Source organism: Nannobrachium achirus (assembly GCF_963921795.1).
Source record: "Nannobrachium achirus genome assembly, chromosome: 11".
Lineage (NCBI taxonomy): Eukaryota > Metazoa > Chordata > Actinopteri > Myctophiformes > Myctophidae > Nannobrachium > Nannobrachium achirus.
The window spans coordinates 36156553-36181827 of NC_137820.1; the positions used below are offsets into that span (position 1 = coordinate 36156553).

Sequence of the window (25275 nt, forward strand, 5' to 3'; positions counted from 1 at the left end):
GTTTCCAATTTCACTTGATCCTGTATAAGTGCTCATCTTACAACATAAAAACATAAAATTGGTACCCTGGACCATTATACAGTATGTCCACATTTTTTAAATAACTTCCACCAGTCAGGCTTTCCCAGCTAAAGTACAGTTGGAAAACAAAACAATCTTTTATCAGATGAACCTTTAATCAGAACTGAAATGATAATACAGCACAATCTACATAATTATGGTCAAATTACACATAAAACTCTTACAGCTTTATCAATTCCTGATTTACTCTCTCTTTAACGGAATGCTTTTACGTAAATTCTCAAAATACCATTCCTTTTATACATGGTTTTAACCAGCATGGTGTCCAAGGTTTGGGCATGCCATTATAGGCAAAACATGTCTAAACTTTCTTTCAAAATGTCTTAAAAAAATGTAAAAAAAAAAAAAAAATATTTACAAGCGCACAACGCCTCGGCTATTTTTGAATAGCCAAAGTATAAAAAAGGGCTTAAGTGGTTAACCTTAACAAACAATGTTCCACAGGGCCGAGCTAAAACAATGAAGAACAAGAGAACAACAACTTTAAACATAAACACCAGATATAAAAACATTAGATTGTCAGCGTAGCTTCGAGCTCTCATAAGGAATAACACATATGAACACGTCGTCGCTGTCGGGTGGAAACCTTGTACAGTAATGTCCATAACTGTTACTTTGCAGGAAAAGGAAAAAAATACCCGGTTTTCCACTGGATCCAATGTAGTTATTATCTAGTCACAAGCTCTTCTTAATACTTTTCATTTATACAACTCAGACATACAACTTTCATAGAAAAAGAAGAAAATCTCCAACATCACACGTTGTGAGCTTGTCGATTGGCTATGTTCAGTACTTATGGGCGTTGAATTATGGAAGAAAAGAAATATACTGAATATCAAAAAGGAAAATATGTAAATACAAGGTTTCTGCCCGACAGCGATGGTTTCTATGAACACAGGGCCCTAGTACCACCAGTTGAGCCACTGATCAAGAATGACAAAAAGCTTGACGCACCCTGAGGTGAGCGATGACCAACACTACAAAATATCACCTTTAACATAGTTAATAAAAAGCAATTAAAACAAAACAAAAAAAGAAAAGAAAAAAATGGTGAATCCAGCAAACTACTTTGCAGTCCTTTAAATAAATGCCCAGTACTTTAAGTCGGTGATTCTCAACCTTTTTCTTTTTTCAAGGACCCCCAATGTGATATGCATTAGACCCCAAATTCAAACCACTTTTATTTTTTTCATCTTTGGGACCCCAATCTACATCTGAATAATCCTCAGTGTTAATTTAACTGGACCCGTCAAGGGACCATCCCTCCTGAGACAACGTATCACTGGGTCTCAATGTTAGGGTAGGGATCCGGAACCAACATTGAGGAACCAGAATGGCTTCCATCACATTTGGAACCAATTCCAGAACTGGTTTTATCACTCTGTCAGAGCTGGTTATGTGGACTTCACGTCTGCTATGCAATTATAATAGCAGTGGTTCTCAAAGTTCTTTTTTAATTTCAAGGACCACCATAACTCTGACCCGTACAGGATCCGTTAAGGAATCAAATCGTTCATTAGAAACCTTAAGGATCCCAACCCTAGTTGTTTCCAGGGACCACCAGGGGACCGTCCAAATGGACCCCTTACAGGCCTGTATCTCAGAGTGTGCAAATGTAACCAAACTAACCCGTATTTGTAGTGTAAGCTCTCAAGCGTTAAAGCCAATACACACTCCTTCCAATCAGAATCTTTTCTTCGGAAAGGAAGGCGATATAACTACAAATTGACATCATTCAGCGCTTCTGATGAGCGGTCTCAGAACTCGTGCAGCCCTCAGATGCCCTGACCCTCCCCAACTACAGATGTCACATTCCAAAGTTTCAGAGAGCCTGCCATTGGGCACTTTAGTGGAACATCAGTGAATGGATTGTCCCAGTATTGTCACAGAGAAAGGGGGTGCATTTGCCAGGTGTTGAAATGGTTCAACACCTGGCAGATCAGGCACAACAATTTTTTTCTCATCCCAAAAACAGATCTACAAGCGCACAACGTGTCACGTGTCGCTTGTAGATCTGTTGTTTTTGGTGACGAGATTTGGAGTAGATCGAAGTACAGCGCAACTCTGGTCCCCTTTTAATAAGTGGTTAAACTGAAGTGATATCGATGAATTACAAACGGTATCAAAATATTGTGACTCGCATCACGGCACCCACTTTCTATATATCCAACTGGGGATCCTTGAAATAAAAATAAAAAGGGCTTGAGAACTCTTGTGTGGCCCCAACAGTGAAGCGATCTTGTTATCTTTTTCCGGGTTTCACTGGCTGTTCTGTGCCCTGGCTGTGATGTTCTGGATGGTGTTCCTCAGGGCGTGGAAGGTGGGCCGAGCGCTGGCGTCCAGGGTCCAGCACTGCTTCATGACGTTGTAGACCACCTCGGGACAGCCGTCCGGAGACTCCATCCTATAGCCCTTCTCCACGCGAGGCACCACGTCTTTCAGGGGCTACGGGAGAGGGGGGGAAAGGTTTCAGCAAGGGATGGGATGATAAGCAATATTATCGTTTATCGTGATAAAAAACAATCACGATAATCGTTCATTTATCATTTAATTTATTGTGATATCGTCCTCCGTCATGCACTGGGTTCAATTCACCTTTTATTTGCCGAGCTGCATATCCGTTACAACTTAAACCCTCTATAATTGGTAAAAGGTACTTACTTGATTTCTTTCACTCTCTATCAACTGTCTTTGCCAAAAAATAGCGAATCCGAGCTTGTAGATCTGCTATTTTTTGGCAAATGTTCCCCCCCAGCATAATGGATTTGATTATCGCGATAATATCGTAAAATGCGGTCCAGGCACATTGCCACATAGGCATGGATGCCTGCATCTAGACGTGAAACAGTATGAAAGAAGTCCTCAACACTATCACTGTGATTCCTAAATCAAAGAATTATGTTTAGGTATAATCATTTTTAAACCTACTTTTCTGCTGTTCTAGATACAGCAAGCTAACCAGTTGTTAAGGAAATAACAGGCAGGTTGAGGATTTAACCTGCTTCAATGAAATGTCTGCTGAGCTCAAACAGAAAAGCCTGTTTGAGCAGAGAATAAAGTGGTTTTGAGCTTCATGCAATTCCTCTCGTCAACCAGTAGGTGTCCTACCTGACCGAAACATTTCTCTAGTTAGTTATGTTAGTTATATTGTAATAACTTGCTCAACCATACAGATTGGTATAAATAACATGTTCTTCAATAAAAAAAACATAATACAGAAACAGCAACAGCTGTGAGACAAAACTAGAATTATTGCCAAAAGCACTACTTAGTTAAAACCTTTACTTAGTTGAGTAGATCCCTTCCTATTTTAGCTGATCTATAAGCTCACAAACACATCACAATGCGACACGATGTGAGCTTGTGGATCTGCTATTTTTGCCGAATGTTCACCCCCAGGATAGGGACGGTAGGGATCATGTGGTGGAAACATTGCACGTATTGGAGTGATATACGCACAATTTTGGGGTACGGCACTCGACCGAAAGAGTAGATCTCCCACAGCAGAATACCGTAGCTCCACACGTCTGAGGCGGTGGAGAATTTCTGTTGGACACAGAAAGAAAGGTTGCAGAGGCATCATTTGAGGGAAATAAATAGAATAGATGGTGGCAAAATTGTAGACCAAAATCATATTATGATATTTAGTCAACTGAAACTAGACTAAAACAAAAAATTTCAGATGACTAAAATATAACCAAAACTAACTGAAGTTCTATTCAAAAGACTATGACTGACACTAAATCAAAATGTGCTGTCAAATTCAACACTGATCCCCAGGGGGCCCAAATGACGGCCCCTATGAGAACAGAAGGGTTGTTGATCCCGGTGAAATCTCGATATTTCGACGTCCCATTAGTCCAACTAAGGGTTAGGGTTAGGTTTAGGCATAGTTTTACTGAGGTTAGGGTTAGGTTAGGCATAGTAGCATTCACCAGGTTAACATTCACCAGCGTCAAACTAATGGGACGTCGAACAAATGTGACGTCGTTAATATGTCGTTGATCCCACCTTCTCCCGGAGCGCCTCGGGGGCCGTCCATTTGACGGGCAGCTTGGCCGTGTCCTCGGTGGAAGACGCCTCCTTCATCAGCCCAAAGTCGCTGACCTTGGCCATGTTGTCGTCAGACACCAGGACGTTCCTGGCCGCCAGGTCTCTGTGGACGAAGTTGTTGGCCTCCAGGTATTCCATGGCAGCGCACACGTCTCTGGGGGGGGCGGGGGACAGACCAAAAGACATGTCCCACAATGAACAGTGTTCTATGTTAAAACGAGTGGTTCTCGACCTTTTCTGGATCAGGGCACCCTTGAAAAAATCTCAAAAGCGTTACTGACTAGGGATGGGTATCGTTAAGATTTTAGCGATTCCGGTTCTGCTTAACGATCTGATTCCTTATCGATTCTCAGTGGGGGGGGTGGATAGAAAGAGTACTAATGGGTACATTTAACATACATTCTCTTTTATATGATATTCTCTGAATAGATGATGCACAGCATGACCTGTGGTCATCTATTGTGCTATAATAGTATAGTGCTTGCGGCCATGCTGGGGGCTGGTCAGAATTAGTGGCCAATGGTCTTTTCTACCTCCTCCCCTCCTTATGCTCCTCATTTTATTCTTTTTGTAGTTATCTTTTACAGTGTACTCAATCCAACGTCCCGTTTTTGCAGTGCTCAGAACGTGAAGGCACAACGTAATGTTTTTACAGTGTAGCCTACTCTATAACGTCGGCTGCGAAGCTTGCAGAGCTGCTGCTGTACACAGCTAAAGCAGAAGCACTGTTTTCTACAGTTTGGATCAACGGATTTAGACGCTTTTCTTTCTTGCACATGTGATTTATAGGGGAGCATTTAGCAACACGGAGCACATTGGACATGTAGCCCGTTTTGTAGTCAGACCGTGGGAGGGGGGCTTGCAAAACAAACTTTTTAGGGCACTCTAGAGGCTAGCTCGGACACAGAACGGGGAGAGATGTCCTTGAGCTTGAGTAGCAACTGAACTAGGAAAGCGGGGCCTCATCATCAAAACTAGAATAGCACACAGGTGCAGCCAATGACTGTGACATTAACATGCACATTCTAGTGAAATAGTGAAATATAGAGCCAGACTTTAGAACACTCTGCTTAGACAACATGTTGTCTAAGCAACCAGTTCTCGATACCCATCCCTATTCCTGACCACTTAAAGGAGAATTTTGGCCTAGAAGGTTACAGTATTTTACCTTTAGTCTGCGTTCCTTCTTTCCCCCAAAAAGTAGTCCAAATTTTTCTCTCGCTCGAAAATAAAATTTTCTAACGAAGTTAAAGGACAAGATTGCATGTTATGGGAAAAAATCCACCTGGACTACTTTTTTGGAGAGATAAGGTAAAATAACCTTCTAGGCCAAAATTCTCCTTTAACTCAGACATAATACTTTATATCCACAAGTTTCCGCGGGAGTTTACTGGAGACTATCAGGACCAAACTTCCGGGTTTAACAGCAGACATACAGTACAAGCTCACGTCGCTTCGCAGATGCAACCCGTTGTGAGCTTGTAAATCGGCGGCGGAACCTCGGTGCAGACGTTTGCGCAATGCACTATGGGGCGTAGGAAACTCGTGGATAGGGTATAATATTCAGCCATATATACTTACAGTGAAAACCTAAGGAGAGAATCCCCGAGGAGAACCGACCGGCCTCTTGAGCGCAAGTAGTCAACAAGACAACCCTGAAAAGGAGAACACAAACAATTGTCCTTATAATTACAGTAGATACGATTCCAGCCCTTGGCAATGTGTCCAAGTATCCCTTAGCAAGACACTTAACCCCTAACTGCTCCCCCCTCCGCAGGCAGCACATAGCTGGCTGAAGCTGAAAACTGTTCCCAGACGGATTAATTAGGTATATATATATAAATATCAAATCAAATCAAACATTATTTATATAGCACATTTATAACAACCCAGATTGAACCAAAGTGCTGAACAAGTACACATATATTCATTCATTCCTCCTACCTTGGCCATATATTCGGCAACTATAAACAGGCTCCCCGTCTCTTCCAGAATCACCCCTAGAAGCTGCACCAGGTTGTCGTGTCGCAGTTGTCTGCAGGAAGCACAAAGTAACACATTTAAGTATAAAAGACACTAATGTCTCTTTTCCACTACGAAGGCTAATCCAGATCGATTGATTGAATACTTTACAGCAGGGGTGCCCAAAAGGTAGATCGTGATCTACCAGTAGATCACCAAGGGTGTGCAGGTAGACCACATGACATGCCTCTAAAAATATATAATTAAAATATAAAAATCAAACCTCGGTTCGAAGTGAAGCGGTGAACTTTTATTCTATGTGTTCTAGAGTTATGAACTCTGTGATCTATACATTCTTTATATTCTGAATGAATTAATGATTTTATCTGGAGGGCCGAATTGTCATGTGAAGCTTGACCAATCCTCAAAGTATCCAATCATCAGACCGGGACGGACACTACACACACGTGCGTACGGACGTACGGACGTACGGACGGACGGACGGACGGACGGACGGACGGACGGACGGACGGACGGACGGACGGGACAGGACAGATAAAACCTATTCATTCTGAACTGAAATGGCCATATATGGACATGGGACACACATTTTGCTTTTTGAAAAAGCCTATTCATTCTGGACTGATATTCTGGACGTACGGGACAGAAAAAACCTGTTCATTCTGGACTGGAGTGACCATATATGGACATGAGGTGACATACATTTTGTTTTTGAAAAAGCCTGTTCATTCTGGACTGAGATGACCATATATGGACATGAAACACACATTTTGTTTTTGAAAAAACCTGTTCATTCTGGACTGAAATGACCATATATGGGCATGGGACACACAAAGCCACTCATTGGAAGCGGTTTTCACTGCTTCAAAAAGAATATGTCAATATGACATCAAGAAGGGCCTGTCAGCTCCCTTCATGGCTTCTAAAGTAGGCAAACCTCCAATGCAATACTTTGTTCAAGAGTCAGTAGCATTACAAAGAACTCCAAAACCTACCACTTCCATACAGAATGGGATGAAGACATTTCCCCCAGTATTTCCCATTTATTTCATCCTTACAGTAAGTGTGTATGTCTAAAATGTAACTCTAGTGCTGCTATTCCAAAGCCCCCCCTCAGGCCCTCAGCAAAAACATTTTGGATGGGTAGATCATGTTGAGCTAGTCATTTTAAAAGTAGATCTCACGTCTAAAAAGTGTGGGCACCCCTGCTTTACAGTTTGCACAAAGTACAGCGGTACAATTATACAAAAATGCTAAAAGGATAACAAAAAGTTTCTAGTGACAAGCTAGAAGACTTGTTGAAAATTGCAGACAGGTGCTCTTTTATGGTCGGTTTTGAAAGAGGGTCAGGAGGGAGTTGAACTTTTTGATGGCTGGTGGAAGAGCATTCCACATTTTGGTGGCTTAATAGAATGAATTCATCCCGCATGTTTGTGCCAAATTTGGGGGGAATGAGATCAGTGGAGCTCCCTCTGGGTGCTGTGCCCATGTGCATTACTCTAGTTAAGTTGTTTGACACCTGTCAAATTGACAGGTACATGGGCACTGGTCCCTTGAGTATCCTGAATGACATTGGCCGCGTTTCCCAAAGCGCAGGTCGTACGAGGGCCTTCGCTCGGCTGCGGTCCGATTATAGCGTTTCTCAAACTCGCTTGTAAGCGCCTCTCGTAAAACAGCCTTCGCACGCCAGTAGGCTGGCCAGAGCCTTGTATTAGAGAGTTCTGCCAACTCTGGCCCCATGTGAACGGAGATGATGCAACTCTCTCCTTGAATGGCTCTGGGCTTCGATTGATAGGACGTCAGCAGCTGCGCTCCGAAATGAATTTCAGCGGCTTGTGTGATTGTATCGGGCCGGCCCATCAATAAAACATAACATACAACACTGAAAATTAACACACTTTTAGTGCTGTTGGTAGGCTAACTGACCGCACAAACCCCTTGTTTTAATTTGAAACTAGGCCTACATGCAAAGCTGCAAAGCGCTGTTGCCTGTTGGTATAGCCTATAACTGACTGCACAAATTGACATAACTGCCTGTCTTAAAAATATATATTTTTTATTTTATAGGCTAGGCCTACAGTATTGTAGACTAGAGTATTGGTTCTCAAAATGAGCTCTGTATCGTTTTGCTGAAGCGGGAGTCGAACCCGAGGCTCTCAGTCATTAGTCCAACTCACAACTCGTCATGCTATTAAGCATGCTGCGTTCAGTTACAAAGGCTGTTGTCCGCCCCGTCTTGGCTGTAATAATTATAGGGCTACAATTAGTTATATGAACCAATGGACCCTCATCATCCTAGCCTGATTTCAGACTCAGCGCTGGAGAACCAGTCCGCTCAGAGTGGGCTGAGCCAGGCGATCATCATCCTACACTCTCAACTTGTGAGTTACATTTTGGAACCATTTGGTTCCTAAAATATAACAGCCCTGTCTCTTTACCTCAGTGTTGTGTTGGCACGACGCACGAGGGGCTAAAGAGGCGCAGGGCTGTTATATTTTAGTTTGGAAGTTTGCAAGTTAGGAACCCAATGGTTCAAAAATGTAGGCTAACTCTCAGAGTGTAGGATGATGAGTGCCTGGCTCCAGCACACTGTCTGAGCAGACAGTTTCTCGCTGAGTCGTGTTGGCACGAGGGGTTGTGTGTTGGACTAGCGACTGGATGATCCGAGTTCTATCACCGCTTTCACGCATCACTGCATGCCTTTTAGCTGGGGAGAGGGGACCCCCACTGGTCCACGGACCCACTTAACAAATGAGGCAGCCTATAAGCGTGTTCTTTTTGATGTAAGTGTGTGTTGTGGTGCGCTATTTCTCAGTAGCCTATAGACCTATATCAAAGCAAGCGACACGCATAACATAAAACATAGTTCACCTTTGTATGTTTTATTTATTTATTATATAAATATAAATATATAGTTCACTTGTTTATTTTGTATAGCAGGTGTGTAGAATAGCCTACTCTACCATCCACAGAGACTTAGATAGCTTTTTTAAATAAACTTTCATAGTTATACTTAGTTATATAGTGCTCAGTTTTCTATGAAGGGTGCTTACGGGCGCCCCGGCGCACCCTTAAAAAAACCATCGTACAGACACGTCTGCAGCACCCGTGGGAAACTTGCGGGAAAGGTGTTTGCTTCTAAAATCCTCCTTACGATGGCCATTCGTATGAGGTGTGCATTCAACCGTCATCACAGCTATTTGGTTCCATTGTACGAGACGACCGGTTTCCTGAAAGCCCTCGTTGCTCTTGATTGACAGGTGCCTGCGCAGGCTGCGAAGGACGATTTTGGTCTCTACGACCATGCCTGAGCTTACGAGCACTCAAAATCGCTTTGGGAAACGCAGCCATTGAGGTGCTAGAGTACCATGAGGTGCATGCATAGTTAAAATGACAGTGGATGAGTGCTCCAGCTAGGGTCCTCAGTGCTTTCCTGTTGACCAACTAAGAGATCTTATCGAAGAATCTTACGTCTTTGGTTGACTTTCTTGATTACTTTTGTTGCCATTTATCTAAAATACAACCAAGATAAGTAAAATATTCCTTCCTTCCATAACCTGAAACTTTCTACCACCTGTGAAGAAGAATGTAGATGCTAAAACCGCATCTACATGTTCACATAGCATCTACAATCTACATTGTCACAACCTGTAGCATTTGCGATACATTGTGACTTGTGAGCTTGCAGATCTTCTATTTTCACTATTCAACTACAACTTTCCAGAACTCAGGGTTAGCACCACCTCCAGAGCAGCCCTACACCTCCATGTATAGTGTTTGGTAAAATCCTGAAATTAATTAATGACTGAAGAGCTTGATATACATAGTTGTACTATATGTGGTGTCACACACTGGAAATAGCAGATCTACAAGCTTGAAGAATGTTGCAGCGTGACATGCTGTGTGTGAGCTGGAAAACAGTACAGGTTAGAGTTGACAAAATGTGGGTCTTACGTCATGACTGAAGCCTCTGCCACAAAGGCCTGAGCTGTGGCATCGTGTTTGATGCACTTCACCGCTACTTTAGTCCCTAGGTAATCTCCCAACATGACATCTGCAAAGAAGAACACATATAGACTGAACCGTCAAACCCAAACGCTCCATTTTATCAAATAGACACAAAAACTGAAATAACGTGAAAACACTGTGTTGATGCTGTTACAAAAATCAAACCTCGGTTCGAAGTGGAGCGGTGAATCTGTGTGTGTGTGTGTGTGTGTGTGTGTGTGTGTGTGTGTGTGTGTGTGTGTGTGTGTGTGTTTGTGCCTGCACAACAGCGCCCCTCCTTTAACTTGTGTGGCCACTCAAGGTATTGCCAGGCTACAGACATACCCAGCCAGCCAGCCAGCCAGCCAGCCAGCCAGCCAGCCACGGACATACCTGTCTATTGGGAGCGCTTTCACCGCTCCAAAAATAAAATGACATTTTTGCTTTTTACCCCAATTTAGTCATTATGCCAATTTATTCCTGTTCTCACTGCCAATTATGTCCGTATAGATGTTCGACAAAGATGGATACAAGTAACTTATTACAAAATTAATAAAACAAAGTGGTAACTTCCATTTGGAGAATACAGGGCATTTTAGGAATAATCCATGTTATTGAAAAAGTTTTGGGTATCCAAGTGACAAGTCCAGATCATATAGATTCAGATCTTTAATTAAAAGCAACACAAAGTCACCGAACTACGAAGTCATAGCATGAAGTTGTACACATGAACACAAGGACACTTGCCTCCAAATTCTCCTTTCCCTATAGCCTGGAGCAGCTTGAGGTCTTTCCTGTTCAGCGCCCAGCCACCTGCGGGTCAAATATAGAACACAACAGCTTGTAGATCGTCTATTTTTGCTGCACACCACCGTCGTATGACAAAGTAAATAATAGGTCTTATGTGGCTAGTAAAACGGGGACTTACTCCTGGAGAACTCTTCCTGAGCTGGAAGCGTTCCCTCCTCCAGCTTGGGCTTGATCAGTTTGGTGCAGAGGCCATCTGCATCTTTGGTGTAGTGCTACAGGGTAAGAAACAAACTAAATATGAGTCACATACTGTCTGAGGACACTGTTGGCCTTTTAGGAAGGAAAGAGAGAGCAGTCCTGAACCGCGACCCGCTAAGACTTGTACGTTATAGGAGTTAAACATTGGATTTGCTACGGCCGTTAGTTCAAAGTTCTCTTTACTCATAAAATATATTAGTTATAGTAATGTAACTCTGCTCAAAGTAAGTCATGTACAGTCCCAGGTTTGCACTTATCTATGTCTATGCTGACGCGAGTTGGGAATGGGATACAGCAGCCCATGTTCAAAAATGAAATTGAATGCCCCCTGCCCAGATTATTTAAAACCTCCATTTTGACAAATATATGAGTTGCAATCCAAGAGCTTCTGAACATAAACGTAATCCATTTATAGTCAATCATTATGGTTAGCCAGTGTGCCATGGTGTAAAGTACATAATTATTTGTATTGCCCCACCAAGTTTTCTTTGCCTCAAGCTTGTCTTAAAAAACATAGCCTTAAAGCCATGAAAATAAAAATGTGAGATATCTTAGAAATGTTGGCCTACGGGTGGCACTAGAGGAAAGGCCACAGGGTCACCAAAATGTCTTATGTTGCAAAGCAAATTCCATGGCAACCCAGTCAAGCTTTGACTGAGAAATTTTGCAACTGATGACATTATTAAAGCCCTTTCTTGAATGAAAAAATAAATAAAAGAAAGAAAGGTTTTCACAACCAGTTCGAACCACTTAAACCAGGGGTCTTCAAAGCAGGGACCCCCCACAAACCATAAATATCATATAGTTTCATCGTTTGACAGCACAATCATCAGTGTATTTTGTATGTAAATGTAAATTTAATGTAAATGAAAGGAGAAAAAAAGCTTCTATCACACACATATCACAAAGTGTTTTACAGAGCAGTGTAAAAGAGCAACATGACAAGCATTTAGGGAAAAACTGCAACAAAAGATCAATGAATAAAATAGCACAGCAGGCACAAAACAGACACATTAGACAGATACTGTGTAATAAATGAAGCAGGGGATTTAAAAGATGACACTGATTTTGCAATCAGTGTCATCCACCCACCCACACACACACAGTTGACCACTGAGCAGCAGTTGCAGGTTCAGTGCATGGCTCAAAGGCACTTCAGCAGTGTTGGGAGAGGGGCGAGCTAGGGACCGTGTGGCAACAAGTGCGTTCTGTCTGTCTGTCTGTCTGTCTGTCTGTGTGTGTGTTCAGTGGAACCTGTGCGGTCTGCTTTGCTCTTCCTCTTCGACACTTCCTGTTCATGATGTGTTCCAGGAACTGCGTGTGGCTATGAGGTAACACAGAGGTCTGAACAACAGCTCTACGACAGGAAAACAACACGTGCAGATACGCTGTAGCTGTAGCACACTGATGCTGAATATAGCCTACTCGTCATAATCATGTTATAGGCTACTGTAGCACAGCGTTTTTTCAGCACTTTTCATATGAAAGTCCATTATTCATTCTGTATTTGAGCCACGGACCACCATTTGATGAGATTTTGCCTCTCAGACCCAAAACGTATTACTGTCATCGTTGGATGCGATTTTGTCCACAATTCCATGCTGTATTGATGTGGTACCATGGAGATAACAGGCAAACGATCAAAATAACACATTTTCTACAGCAAACGATCAAAATAACACATTTTCTACATTCTCTAATTGTGTAGACTTGTTGTAACTTAGGTAATGCAGATGCTTACCGATACTTGATCTCTCGAGTTTCATTTTACACTCACAAGAGTTAAAGATCTACTGTATAAGGGTCTACTTTGTTACCTACTCTCCATCATTTAGCTGGGGACCACCTGGAATACCCACAAGGACCACTGGTTGAGAACCATTAATGCTGAATATAGCCTATTCATCATAATCATTTTATACGGTAGCACAGAGGTGCGGTGAATATAGCGTCATTAGCCTGCTAATCATAATCATCATACTCAATCATACTGTAGCACACTGGGCCCTATTTCAGCAACCCACCTGAAAACGTATTTAAGCAACAGAGAGACATGGAGAGACCACTGTTACACTATATAGCAATGATTACTATCACACTATTAGAACTTCAAAAAAAAAGAGAAACAACTGAAAAACACACGTGGTTAAGGGGTTAGTCCACACCCTCCCCTCTTTCCTCGACCATGAGGTTGTCAAAGTATAATAATACTTTACTCCTCTTCCTCCACCTTACATTTTTGTAGATAAGTATTGGTTTGTTTTTTCTATATTCCCTTGTACCGGTATTGGAGTATATTGTGAATATGTGTCTAAATATCCCACACACATACACTTTTGAGTACACCCACTATCTTACTATACAGGAAAAAAAGACCCCCCCAAAAAAACTTCTTTAAGTAGCATGTGAGGCAGGCTTGTCAACTCTCCTGGATTTCCCAGGAGTCTCCTGGATTTTGAACCCCTCTCCTGGGAGTCTCCTGGATTGGCAAATCTCCTGGATTTGGTATCAAACTCCCAAAATTCACCAGAACACAGGAAATTACATCTACTATGTAATTTTTTTCTGGGGGAGGACCCCCAGACCCCCCGCTTTAGGGGTGGGGGCAATGCATGCATGAAAGATCAGACACATATTCACTTAAGTAATGACTTAAAAATTAGAAGTCATCATTAAAGATGTCCTTTGGTTCAGTCATCAATACATGCGTATAAAACATGCACAAAATTCACCAGAACACAGGAAATTACATCTACTATGTTAAATTTTTTCGGGGGGAGGACCCCCAGACCCCCCGCTTTAGGGTTGGGGGCAATGCATGCAAGAAAGATCATATACGTGTAATGACTTAAAGATGAGAAGTCATTATTATTCACCTACATTTGGCATTTTAAGGCTGAAATTGTACCAGTGCTAGTAAAGCAAGCCTGATAAAAGTATCAAACATGCACAAAATTCAACAGAACACAGGAAAATATATATATCTGTTAAGAGGTTTTGGGGAGAGGCCGAGAGGACCCCCAGACCCCGGTAGGGGAGTTCCGCGCACCCCCAAAAAATTAATCTCCTGGATTCTGACCGTCCAATGTTGACAACCCTGATGTGAGGGGTCTTTTTTTGTGAATGGGTAGGTGCAAGAAATCATTAAAAATGAACCCCATGGGATATTAGTTGACCACGGCAACAAGAGGAAATCATAACTAGACACCATAAGGGTCCTAAAAAACAGGTTTCGAAAAAATTTGGTTCGGGTGCTGGTGGTGCCTCTCTCCTGCCCTACTAATAAAAGGACCGCAATGGAAATGAGCCGTCAGTTGTTGTTTTTTTTTTTGCTCAATTTCTTTCCAATAATGGCTGCTGTTTGTAGAGCCCCTTACCTCAACCAGCTGCATGAGGTTGTCAAAGTACTCCTCCTCGTCGATGCTGAGCTTGCCGTCGTGGTAGACGATGCGGTAGTGCTCCACCTTGTCCTCGCAGCTCACACACAGGGTGTAGTCCCCAGGGAAGTTGGTGCTCTCCCGCACCAGGAACATGCCTCTCTCCGGGGGGTTCAGCAGGCGCTCCGCCTGGTGCCGCGTGATCTTACCATGGAACCACCTGAGAGAGGGCACAGTGTCGATTTTGTTGGCTAAAACTATGACGAAAAAGGATCGTCGACTACCTTTTATCACTGACGGAAATTAAATAATAACTAGAAAATATTGTTCCTTCGAAACAATTGTGGGCTCGCTTCAAGCCAGAAAACAATGGCTATAAAAGTACAAAATGTCAAGATCGCAGGCAGTGCTCTCTTTGACGTTACTGATGTCAAAGATTGGTCCATATTTTGTTCCAAAAATGTGTTGTGCAAAAGTTGACCCGCTGGTGGCGCTATAACAGGCCAATGTGAGAAGGGTGGTATCTGTTCCTTGACCTATTGGGGATGTGCTTGCAAGATTTCACGCACATTGCAGGCTGTGTTCATGATTTGAGGTGTTTTTGGCCTTGGCCACTTTATCGCGGCTTGCAGCTATATTTATTATTATTATTACTATTTTTGTGTGTGTGCACTTCATAGGCATATTAGATAAAGGTCCTTAGATTGTGTGTAGAATGTTTCATGCAAATTGCAAAAAAAATCTTAACGGGTTTAAGCGTTTCACAAACTGCTCAAAATGATATAGCGCCCCCCTTTGGCCAATTGGGGTAAGATTAGTTTCAGTGATATTTGGAATAACACTCTACATCTTTGCCAAATGCCATGAATAATATACTTTGCATACATGATTTAGAGGCAGAATAATAATTTGCATAAAACTCCAATATTCATTGAATTTATTAAAAAAGCATGTTTCAATTTTAAAGAAATCCGATCTGACAGATCTTTAGATATTGGTCCAAAGTTCACGTAAAAAAAGTTTTGTGCACGTGATGCGAAAATTCCAGAATAAAAGCGGGTTTAAGTATTTTACAAACTGCTCAAAATGGCGGAAAATCTAAGGGCGGAGCTTACTTAACAAAGACACAGATGTCTTCCGCTCGAGTCAAAGCACGCGTGTAAGCAAGTTGCATGACTTCAAACGAAACGAGTCATGACTTATGCCCGTTTGAAGTTTGAATTTTCAAATGCTTCGTATAGCGCCCCCCTTTGGCCGATTGGAATAAAATTGGTTTCAGTGATACTTTGACTAACCCTCTACATCTTTGCCAAATGCCATGAACGTGTAACTTTGCATGTATGATTTAGAGGCCGAAGAATAATTTGCATAAAACCGCAATATTGATTGAATTATTAAAAAATTCTATTTCACAAAAAATCTGGTTAATCAATCTGACCGTATTGGTCCAAAGTTCATGTGAAAAAAGTTTTGTGCGCGCAACGAAAAAAAACCCAGAAGGAGATAGATTTTTACTGTTTTTCATATAATTCCAAATTCTGGGGGATCTAAAGGTCAGAGGTCAAAAGTCAGAGGGTAAAAGTTGTTCGGCATGAGGAGACGCATACGTGTATACAGGTTTCATGGCTGGACCTCAAACACAGCATGAGCTATACCTGTTCAAAGTTCGCACTTTCGAAGGCTTCCTACAGCGCCAACATTTGGCCGATTGCTGTAAAAAGTAATAGCACACATCGCCACAGTAAGCTGAACACATTGATGTTTTTATTTGCATTTTCTCACTAAGTATGTAGGAGTTGAAAGCGGACAAAGTATTGAGGAGAACTTGATATGTCTGATAGATAAATAATGACAATATCTAGAGTGTGCTCGCCTTATAGGCGAGCCCACAATTATGACTAAAATATGTTGACAAATTGACAATACTAAAGTAAAATGTTAGGGAGGGACTAGTGGAGAGGAGATTCAGTAAAACTAAAAGACAAGTCATTTTATGTGTGGTTAACATTGTTGACTATCATGCAGGGGTCTCCATATATGGGTAACTGGTCTGATATATATACATCACTGGCCAGATGGCCAAGAACTGTCACGCATGTCGCCCTGAGGCGTCTTACTAGTGTATACATCCACAGGTGAACTCAATGGCACACGCAAGTCAACAGGAGAACTGTTGAGGTTGTTTCAGTCTTAGATGGAGAGGAAACAGAGTGTACTCGTGCAGTGCTCAAATGCACAGCAGTAGTGAAGCAGCAGCAATCAGGCCCAGCTGTGGTGTACATTCACATCCACCTGCCTAAAGAGAGCACTGGGCTGTAGGCCCAGAGTAAAGTCAAAATTATTTTAGCCATAGCTAAAACTGACACCGTATGGATCGCCCGACAGCGTGTGGACTATGGACCTTTCATTGGCGACCGTCAGGGAGAATGACCTACTATAGAAACAGCAGCAGAAGTGCCTGTGACGCTTGATTACCCCACACACGTGTGAAACGCTACCCTGTGACGCTTGTCTACCCCACACACACGTGTAGGGCTGTCACAATTATTACATAATCGTCTAATCGCAATTATTTGAGGTAATCGCAATTATTTTGCATAATCGTCATAATCGTTTCCATGTTGAGAAATGTTAATATAGTTTCAAACACTTTCAAAAAGTAGTGGTTATACAGATCTACAAGCTCACAACGTGTCGCGATTTGTGAGCTTGTAGATGGGCTATTTCCACTACCAATGTTCTTTTTAAGTACAGTATAAAGTTGTCAAATATGTCAGTAATTTCTTTGTATATTTAGGTTATGTGTCATAATTTCCATGTGCAACTTCAAAGCCTAAATGCCAAACAGAAATGTAATTGTCAATGACAAAAACACAATTAAATCGTTAATCACAATAATTTAAGTAAAATGTCATAATCGTGACAGCCCTACACACGTGTGTGTGTGAAACGCTACCCTGTGATTAGGGTTGGGACCATAGTTATAATAAGGTTGGGACCCGTTTGGATTGAACCGATTCCGATTCTTTTTCGGTTCCCCCTTATCGATTCCGGGTAGAACCGGTTCCTATAACGGTTCCGGAAGTGTATTATTTATATATAAAATATATATAGGCCTATATATATACAATAGATATATATTTTTCTTTCATTATTATTATAATAAAGTGATTCCCTGATTACTACAGCAAAATAATTATACAACTTGTATAACTACTATTTTAACTTGACCACAATAACGTATATGGAATGCATGGTTAAGGGTGGACGTTCAAACAGTGGAGAATACGTGGTTATTTAACGGCACGATGAATAGCCGATCTACAAGCTCACAACGCGTCGCGGCTAGTCCTTCGTCGTCATCCTCCCAGCTGCTACCAGCGTGAAAGCTGAAAGGAATAAATTCTCAGACAAACGTTGCGTCCGTCATATGGAACACCATGAATGAACTGCAGTACAAGCCAAGTGAAATGGACTTTGCGCTCCGTGGTTAGCAGCTAGCTGCTAGGCTACTGAAGAAAGTGAAGTGGCAGGCGGCAGCTGCAGTGCAGTCACTGGTACAGATTTTAGGAGACTGCACATTTGCACGAAAGGATTGCACTGCATTTCGTGCACTTTGCATGATCGTTTCCTCTCTTGTAAAGTGCAACCACACTCGTGAGTCGTGAGGAGTTTTGTCTGTTCGATATATGCTGCTGCGCTAACGTTAGCTGAGCTCCGTCTGTCTTGAAGGACGCTGGCATTCTGATTCAAAATCAGTGGGCGCAGAGCCTGCTCTGACTGAGTGGGCGTATCCATCTCACTCACAAATGTACTGACTGAGACGTCACCACAGTCGCTGGCCCAAATGAACGCTTATGAGAAATTCCAGGAACCGTTATAGGAACCGGTCATACAAATATGATGGAACCGGCTCCGGTTCTTCAATTTCGGAACCGGGTACCCGAAAGAACCGGTTCCGGTGGTTCCGGGTCCCAACCCTACCTGTGATGCTTGTCTTCTCCACACACACACACAACACACACACACACACACGGTGAGAGGCGACCGTCAGTCTTAATTTTCTCGACCCGCACGTTGACTGCAGAGTCTCGACTCACAGATTGACAACAACCTCCCAGGCTGTCTTAGCTCACCAGTAGAAAATGGTGCATGTGCACCAATGGATTGTTCATTATTTGTCATAGTTATCATCATAGTGCTTGGTTTGAACAGCCATCATTCATTTTCCTCAAGGACAGGATTCAGTCTTCTTTGAACTTACGGCATCAGACTAAGCTTTGGTCCAGACTTCACTCCTTCTCTCTTCTGGACGTAGTTGGCTGGAATGGTTCCTTCTCGACCAGCAGCGTTTTTAGCGTGGTACCAGTTCGGGTCCTAAAGAACACCACAGGTCATTATGGATTCCAACAACAGGAAGGACATGAAAGCTCACAGAAAACTGTAACCCCTTTGGTCTGCAACCTTTTTGACATGAAGTGCCAAGTTTGAATTTTCTGGATAGTCAGAGTGCCATATAAACATTACATTTATTATGACTTCACATGAAAAAATATATATTTCTAACTGATTCTGATCGTCCATAGACTATATGTAACAACCTTTATTTTTTGTTCTTCTTCTTTAAAAATATTTTCTATCACAATTATGTGCAGGATCTTTTTTCTTTTCTTTTTTTAAGAAAAAGCCTCTCTCACACTTATGCCAGTGTACCAGTGATCACCCTCCCCAGTGCCAATGTTGTCATCCGTGCCTAAGGTTGCCCACCCCTGGTGTAACCAATAGCGGAAGATGTCCTGTCTCCCATCACTCCCTGCTTTTACAGAGAAACTTTAGCCCACCTTTGTGACCACGATGATAGTCAAGACGTCTCCTTTGTTGAACGGCAGGTCCTGTGCTGTAGTTCCCTTGAAGGTGTACCTGGCCACGCATTCTGTGCCCTGTGGCCACGGAGTCTAAAGGACAAAGAGAGGACCACTGATTAGTGATTAGGGATGGGATGATAATCGTTATTATCGTTTATCTTGATAAAAAACACTCACAATAATCTTATCGTGGAGATTTAAATTTATCGTGAAAGTATCCTCCATCACCCTTTATTTGTCGAGCGGCATATACGGTACCGTACCATTTAAACAATTTATCATTTACAATTTAGGCATTTAGCAGACGCTCTTAATCCATAGCGAGCAAGGTAAATCCAAAATTATCTATAATGGTAAAAAGTAACCTGGTAACTTACTTTTTTTCACTCTGTACCAAATCTAAAAAAAATAGACAATCTGCAATTTTTTGGCAAATGTTCCACCCCAGGATAATGGATGTTAGGGATATTTGGATTATCGCGATAATATTGTAATTACAATACAATTTCTTTGGTTACAATTATCGTGACATGAAGTTTTCCTATGGTCCCATCCCTATTAGTGACCACACTTATTATAGTTAACTATGGGTTGCAGACAGCCGACAGTACGTACCAAGGCAAGTACCCAGATCGATATAGTAAAATAAATAAAACTGGATCTAAAAAAAAAGAAAACTGAATTAAAATTAAAAATTAAAAAAGGATGAGGGTTTTCTGTTCTTTTTGAATCTCGCCCTCCAACAAATATCACATGTTAATGTATTAAAAAAATGACAACATGAAATTTACTGTGTGTGTGTGTGTGTGTGTGTGTGTGTGTGTGCGTGCGTGCGCGCGCGTGTGCGTGTGTCTTACATGGATCTCTGACATGGTGTTGAGGGAAGAGGCAGATCAATCCTCACTGGCACGATGCACACTTGCTGCTACCATTAGAGTTGTGATGTGCACGTACATGCACGCCACACACACACTTCCCTGCAAAGAAAGAAAGAATGAATGAATGAAAGAAAGAAAGAAATAGGCTCAAAACAGGCTTCATTCAGTTTATTCAATGACAGGTCCCTGAAATAGAGTTCCACTTTCATAATAAAGTGTGTCTGAGGTTAGTATAGTACAGTACACTGTATATATGTCTCCACACACCAAACAAGGCAGCTATTAAAAGAACACGTCAGTTATAAAAATAACTCAAAAAAGCAGAAGTAACGGTTTGTGTCTTCTCTCTGTCACACTTTCACAACCCTGGGGGGGATGTTTCCCTGACGCACCGGACCGTACGCAAGACTAAAATGGCAGACCGTTGGTTCTCAAAAATAAAAGTGCAACCCAGGGACTCCCCCAAGTAGGGTCCTCGAGAGGGTTCCAGTGGGTCTACAAGCTCACAACGCGCCGCGATGCAACGCATTGTGAGCTTGTTGAGAACCAGTGGCCTATACCAGAGGTTCTCAACCTGTGGGTCAGGACCCCCAGGAGGGTCCCCAGATGACAGTGAAGTGACAATGTAAGGAGTTTTAAGACCTTTTTAATACCTAAAAGAAAGAAAGAAAATAGATAATTACTGCATCAAAAGTAACCAACAAACTATAGGTGTGGCGGAGAGAGTCGAAACCCCAGCCTGCCCTCATTCCATAGGGATATCCCTTTGGAGCGATGGTTAAGATATTGGACTTTCGCGTGGGAGACCCGGGTTCGAAGCCCGGGTGGGGAGGTCCGATTCACCTCCGTTACATTGGTGCCGTGACCCGGATCCGGGCTTCCCCGTAGGAGGAGGTCAAAGGGGGGGGTTACGGCCTGAAAAGGTTGAGAATCTTTGGTCTATCTATATACCAGGGGTTCCCAAACTTGGGGTTAGGACGGGTCGCAATGCGAAGCGTTGTGACTGTGAGCTCAACTCCTACATTCCAAGTGCTTGTCAGGGTGGGGGGTCCCTAGTTCAAATGTGATATATTTTTAGGGGCTCCCCAGTTCAAATATGATTATTTTGGGAGGTTGTGGCCTGAAAATAGTCTATCTATAGTACAGTATGTGAAAAGAGCCTTCCTGTTGTCAGTGGCTCATGGGATGGAGGGCAGAAGCCAGAGCAGGGCTGCATCATCATCACGACCCAGAATTCCTTGAGCCACCGTTTCCATGACAGCAGCACAACAACAACAACAACAACAAGCAGCTCTGTGAACAGTGAGTGGTCTTTGGAGTCACCACTCACCACCACCGCCACCAGGCCCCTCCTACTTCCTCTCTCCGCTAGTGGCCGTTTCCACGGAGACCAAGTGCCCCAGCGGGTCAGAGCTCAGGGACACTTTCGCCTCCGTTACCACGTCTAGCTGGCCGAGAGGAATGAAGCACATTCACTCAAGTACTGTACTTTTCTGAGTACGATTTCAAGGCACTTTTACTCTGCTTTACTATTATGATTAACTTTATTTGTTTATTTATTTGGACAGGACATCGCATATTAATCAATACGTACTGTACGTGCACAATGTACAGTAAATGCACCGGATTTAGCGAGAACGCTAATTTGCATCTGTGGTCCCCACTATGTCCATTGCTTTAAACTTCATAAGTTCTACTGGACCACTACATCTCAGAGGCAAATATTGGACTTTTTACACATTTAGTCAGCTCTAGCTATATTAGTTACTTTGCACATTTAGATATAAGATATTGGATACTTACTAGATATAATAATTAATCCAAAAATAAAAAAATAAAAAACTTAAAGCAGATCTACAAACTCACAATGTGCCACATTACGAGCTTGGAGATCTGCTATTGTCAAGTAGCTGGACGTATATTCTACCCCAGCATTCGGAGGCGAACATTAGGCCAAAATAGTACATCTCCAAGCTTAAAATGCGTCACAACATATGCTATTTTTGGTTAAGAGATTTGGTGTAGACCGAGGCGAGTACGGTAGCCTGGCTCCAGCCAATAGACCCGCCCACTCTCTGAGTGAACTGCATCTCTTGGTCTGGATGTGTCATATGACGTGTCTCTTGCTACCGAAAGCTTCTCAAACCGACCGAAACCGACCAATGAAATCAATGCAATGCGGAGGAGGGGCGCGTCTAACTTTTGAAAATCAACAGAAACAGTGGAGGGAGGGGTGGCTGCGTGGCTCACCAGAGTTCTTAATTGCTCCCTTTGAACTTCAAAAGGGCTCCGAACTGCAGTCATTGATTGAGCCATACAAGTGTCGAATAGCTCGTTAGTGATTCTCTCTAATCAATGAAACATCAAAGACAATGACCTGTTTGGTGCATGTCATAGAGGGGAGGGGGAGGAGGGAATGTTTTGTGTGCAAAAGTCAAACACAACCCCTCCCACCAGATCTCTTGTGATTGGGAATTTCAAATTTTAAATCCCCTCCCCTTTTCAATCAAATAGAATGGCCACAAGTTCAGACTCAAGCCCCAGCGTAGAGTCTGAATGAAATCAGGCTACGAGTACGGTGCCAACTTAGGTTCCAGTTTAGAGGGGGTTAAACCCCCTCTCCCTGTGAAGAACATTCATGGTGGGGCCCGAAGTGAATCCTTGTACCCAGGGCCCAGAATTTGTTGTGACACCCCTGGCTGTCAGGGACAGTTGTTACCCCATCACATGAGGTCAGTGTAGAGCAGTGGTTTACAACCTTTTTCCTATCAAGGTCCATTATTTATTGGGCATTTGAGCCACAGTCGTACCACCATTTGATGAGATGCAACACAAAACTTAGAATATTTTGTTATCCTTGGAGAGGATTTTGTTCACAATTCCATGCTGTATTGATGTGGTGCCATAGGAAAGATAACAGGCAAATGTTGACCAAAATAACACATGTTCTATATTCTCTGATTGTGTAGATGTCTTGTAAATAAGTAATGCAGTTTAAAAATAATTCAACTCTTGAGAGGGCAAAATGACACCATTTCATTTTACACTCTCAAGAATTAAAGATCTATAAGGGTCCATTTGGTTACCAACTCTCCATCATTTAGCTGGGGACCACCTGGAACCCCCTCAAGGATCACCGGTGGTCCCCAGACCACTGGTTGAAAACCACTGGCCTAGGGGGTTAAAGTGGTTAAGCGAGATTTTGAATGCAGTACTTTTACTTGTAACAAAGTATTCTTGAACTGTGGCACATTACTTTTACTGAAGTCCAATATGTGAGCACTTCTCCAGCGCTGTCAGCAGGGGCGTCACAAGGGGGGGGAAGAGTTACTAGGGCCCAAGATGGAGGGGGCCTTAATTATTTTATACTCTAGCTATTGAAAAATAGCAGATATACAAGCTCTCAGCGTGGCACCGAGCTGCGAGCTTGTAGATCTGCTATTTTTGAAAAGTCGTGAAAATGTGTGCAAATCTTTGAATATACTATGTATTTTTTAAGCGAACATTTGTGACTCAAATTTTTCTTCTGGGGGGTCCCTGAAACTAAATATTTTGAGATGGGGTCCTTGGCCAAATTTTGGGGGTCCTTCACATGAAAAGGTTTGAGCAACACTGACATAGAATCATACGTTGAAACATACCCTTGAAATATTCAAAGACTTGCACGATTTTTCAAAAATAGCAGATCTACAAGCTCGCAGCGCGGCACTCGGTGCCGTGCTGTGAGCTTCAACATCTGCTATTTTTCAATCGTTAAAGCACAAACTAATGCATAATGATGCGTTCCACGTCTAAATGGGTTAAACCCCCTCACCCTGTGAAGAACATTCATGGTGGGGCCCAAAGTGAATCCTTGTACCCAGGGCCCAGAATTTGGTGTGACACCCCTGGGCTGTCAGGGACAGTTGTTACCCCATCACATGAGGTCACTTCCCCCCACCATGTCATAGAGAGTGTTATTGTGCAGCATACTTCCTGCTCTGCCATGATGTGTGAGTGTGTCCGTAAGGAACAATAAAAGCCCGGGGTTGACTTCTGATGACGGCCCAGCTAAACGCAAACCCACTTCCCCTTTGGACGCGTTCCCACCATAACACATGAAGTTATTACTATTACCACTGCCAGGGCTGGCGTTTCACACCAGCCGTCATCTGTGTGACGTTTATGATGAGTCACTCTAACAGAATCCCTTTTATGCCCATATACGGAGATCCCTGATGTCATCAATATTAAGCCCATATCTAACAGGACTTCATATGGGAACAGAATCCCTTTTATGCCGATATACGGAGATCCCTGATGTCATCAATATTAAGCCCATATCTAACAGGACTTCATATGGGAATGCCCATATATGGAGGAGGGAAAAATGGGGTGGTTCCCCTTTAGTCAAGTGGTTAGAATGTTTGGATTTAGAGTGTCCCTTCCCTAGGTTCGAATCCTGGGTGGTACATTGGTGCCGTGACCCCGAATCGGCGGGGCTTCCGGTGGGGGAGGGAGGTCAAAATGTGTTGCAGAACAGCCTCAGCCTGAAGACCACAAGCCTAACATCTCCCCACTGCGAGCGAGTATTTCCCGGTGGATCTGAGCACAAGGGGCGGAGCCGCTCGATTGTCCACGACACTGCAAGCGGCGCGAAGGCCAGCGGACCTTGTGCGAGTGGCCGCGAAGAGCGGGCCAGGGCCGGCGGAGCGCCGCGCGAGTTACGAAGCCGTGGTGAATGCAATCGTTATATTTATGCCCAGGCCGTAAGGCCTGGGCAAGCGCACGATAAACGCCCCGTCCAAGCGACTACAATGGAGCGCTCCCTAGCTCCGCTTCAGCCAATCAAAATCTTCGGTGGGCGGGGTTGCCCCCGCCCCTTGTGCACAGATCCACCGGGAAATACTCGGTCGCCTCCCCACTGACCTTTAGGCTAGCGGATAAGATGTTTGGCTCCAGTGTTCCCTCCTGAGCGCGGGAGACCTGGATTCAAATCCCGGACTTCACATCATTAGAGACAAGAATGTTCAAAACATGTTCAAAGTTTCAAACATTCTTTCA

General features: G+C 43.0%; 1 protein-coding gene across 1 annotated transcript in view; it reads right to left on the reverse strand.

Annotated features, from left to right (window-relative positions):
• Positions 1 to 274: 274 nt before the first annotated feature.
• LOC308293504 (tyrosine-protein kinase CSK-like) overlaps positions 275 to 25275 on the reverse strand; it is a 32515-nt gene continuing 7514 nt past the window's right edge. Inside the window, exons 2-13 of the mRNA XM_080736068.1 lie at positions 20212 to 20331; positions 19331 to 19444; positions 18754 to 18866; positions 14490 to 14709; positions 11033 to 11126; positions 10852 to 10917; positions 10072 to 10171; positions 6079 to 6169; positions 5716 to 5789; positions 4093 to 4288; positions 3541 to 3627; positions 275 to 2526 (exon numbers count right to left, since the gene is read on the reverse strand). Of these exons, the coding sequence (XP_080592194.1) occupies positions 2341 to 2526; positions 3541 to 3627; positions 4093 to 4288; positions 5716 to 5789; positions 6079 to 6169; positions 10072 to 10171; positions 10852 to 10917; positions 11033 to 11126; positions 14490 to 14709; positions 18754 to 18866; positions 19331 to 19444; positions 20212 to 20226 (1356 nt within the window). The 5' untranslated portion in view covers positions 20227 to 20331 and the 3' untranslated portion in view covers positions 275 to 2340. The remainder of the gene's footprint in view (positions 2527 to 3540; positions 3628 to 4092; positions 4289 to 5715; positions 5790 to 6078; positions 6170 to 10071; positions 10172 to 10851; positions 10918 to 11032; positions 11127 to 14489; positions 14710 to 18753; positions 18867 to 19330; positions 19445 to 20211; positions 20332 to 25275) is intronic.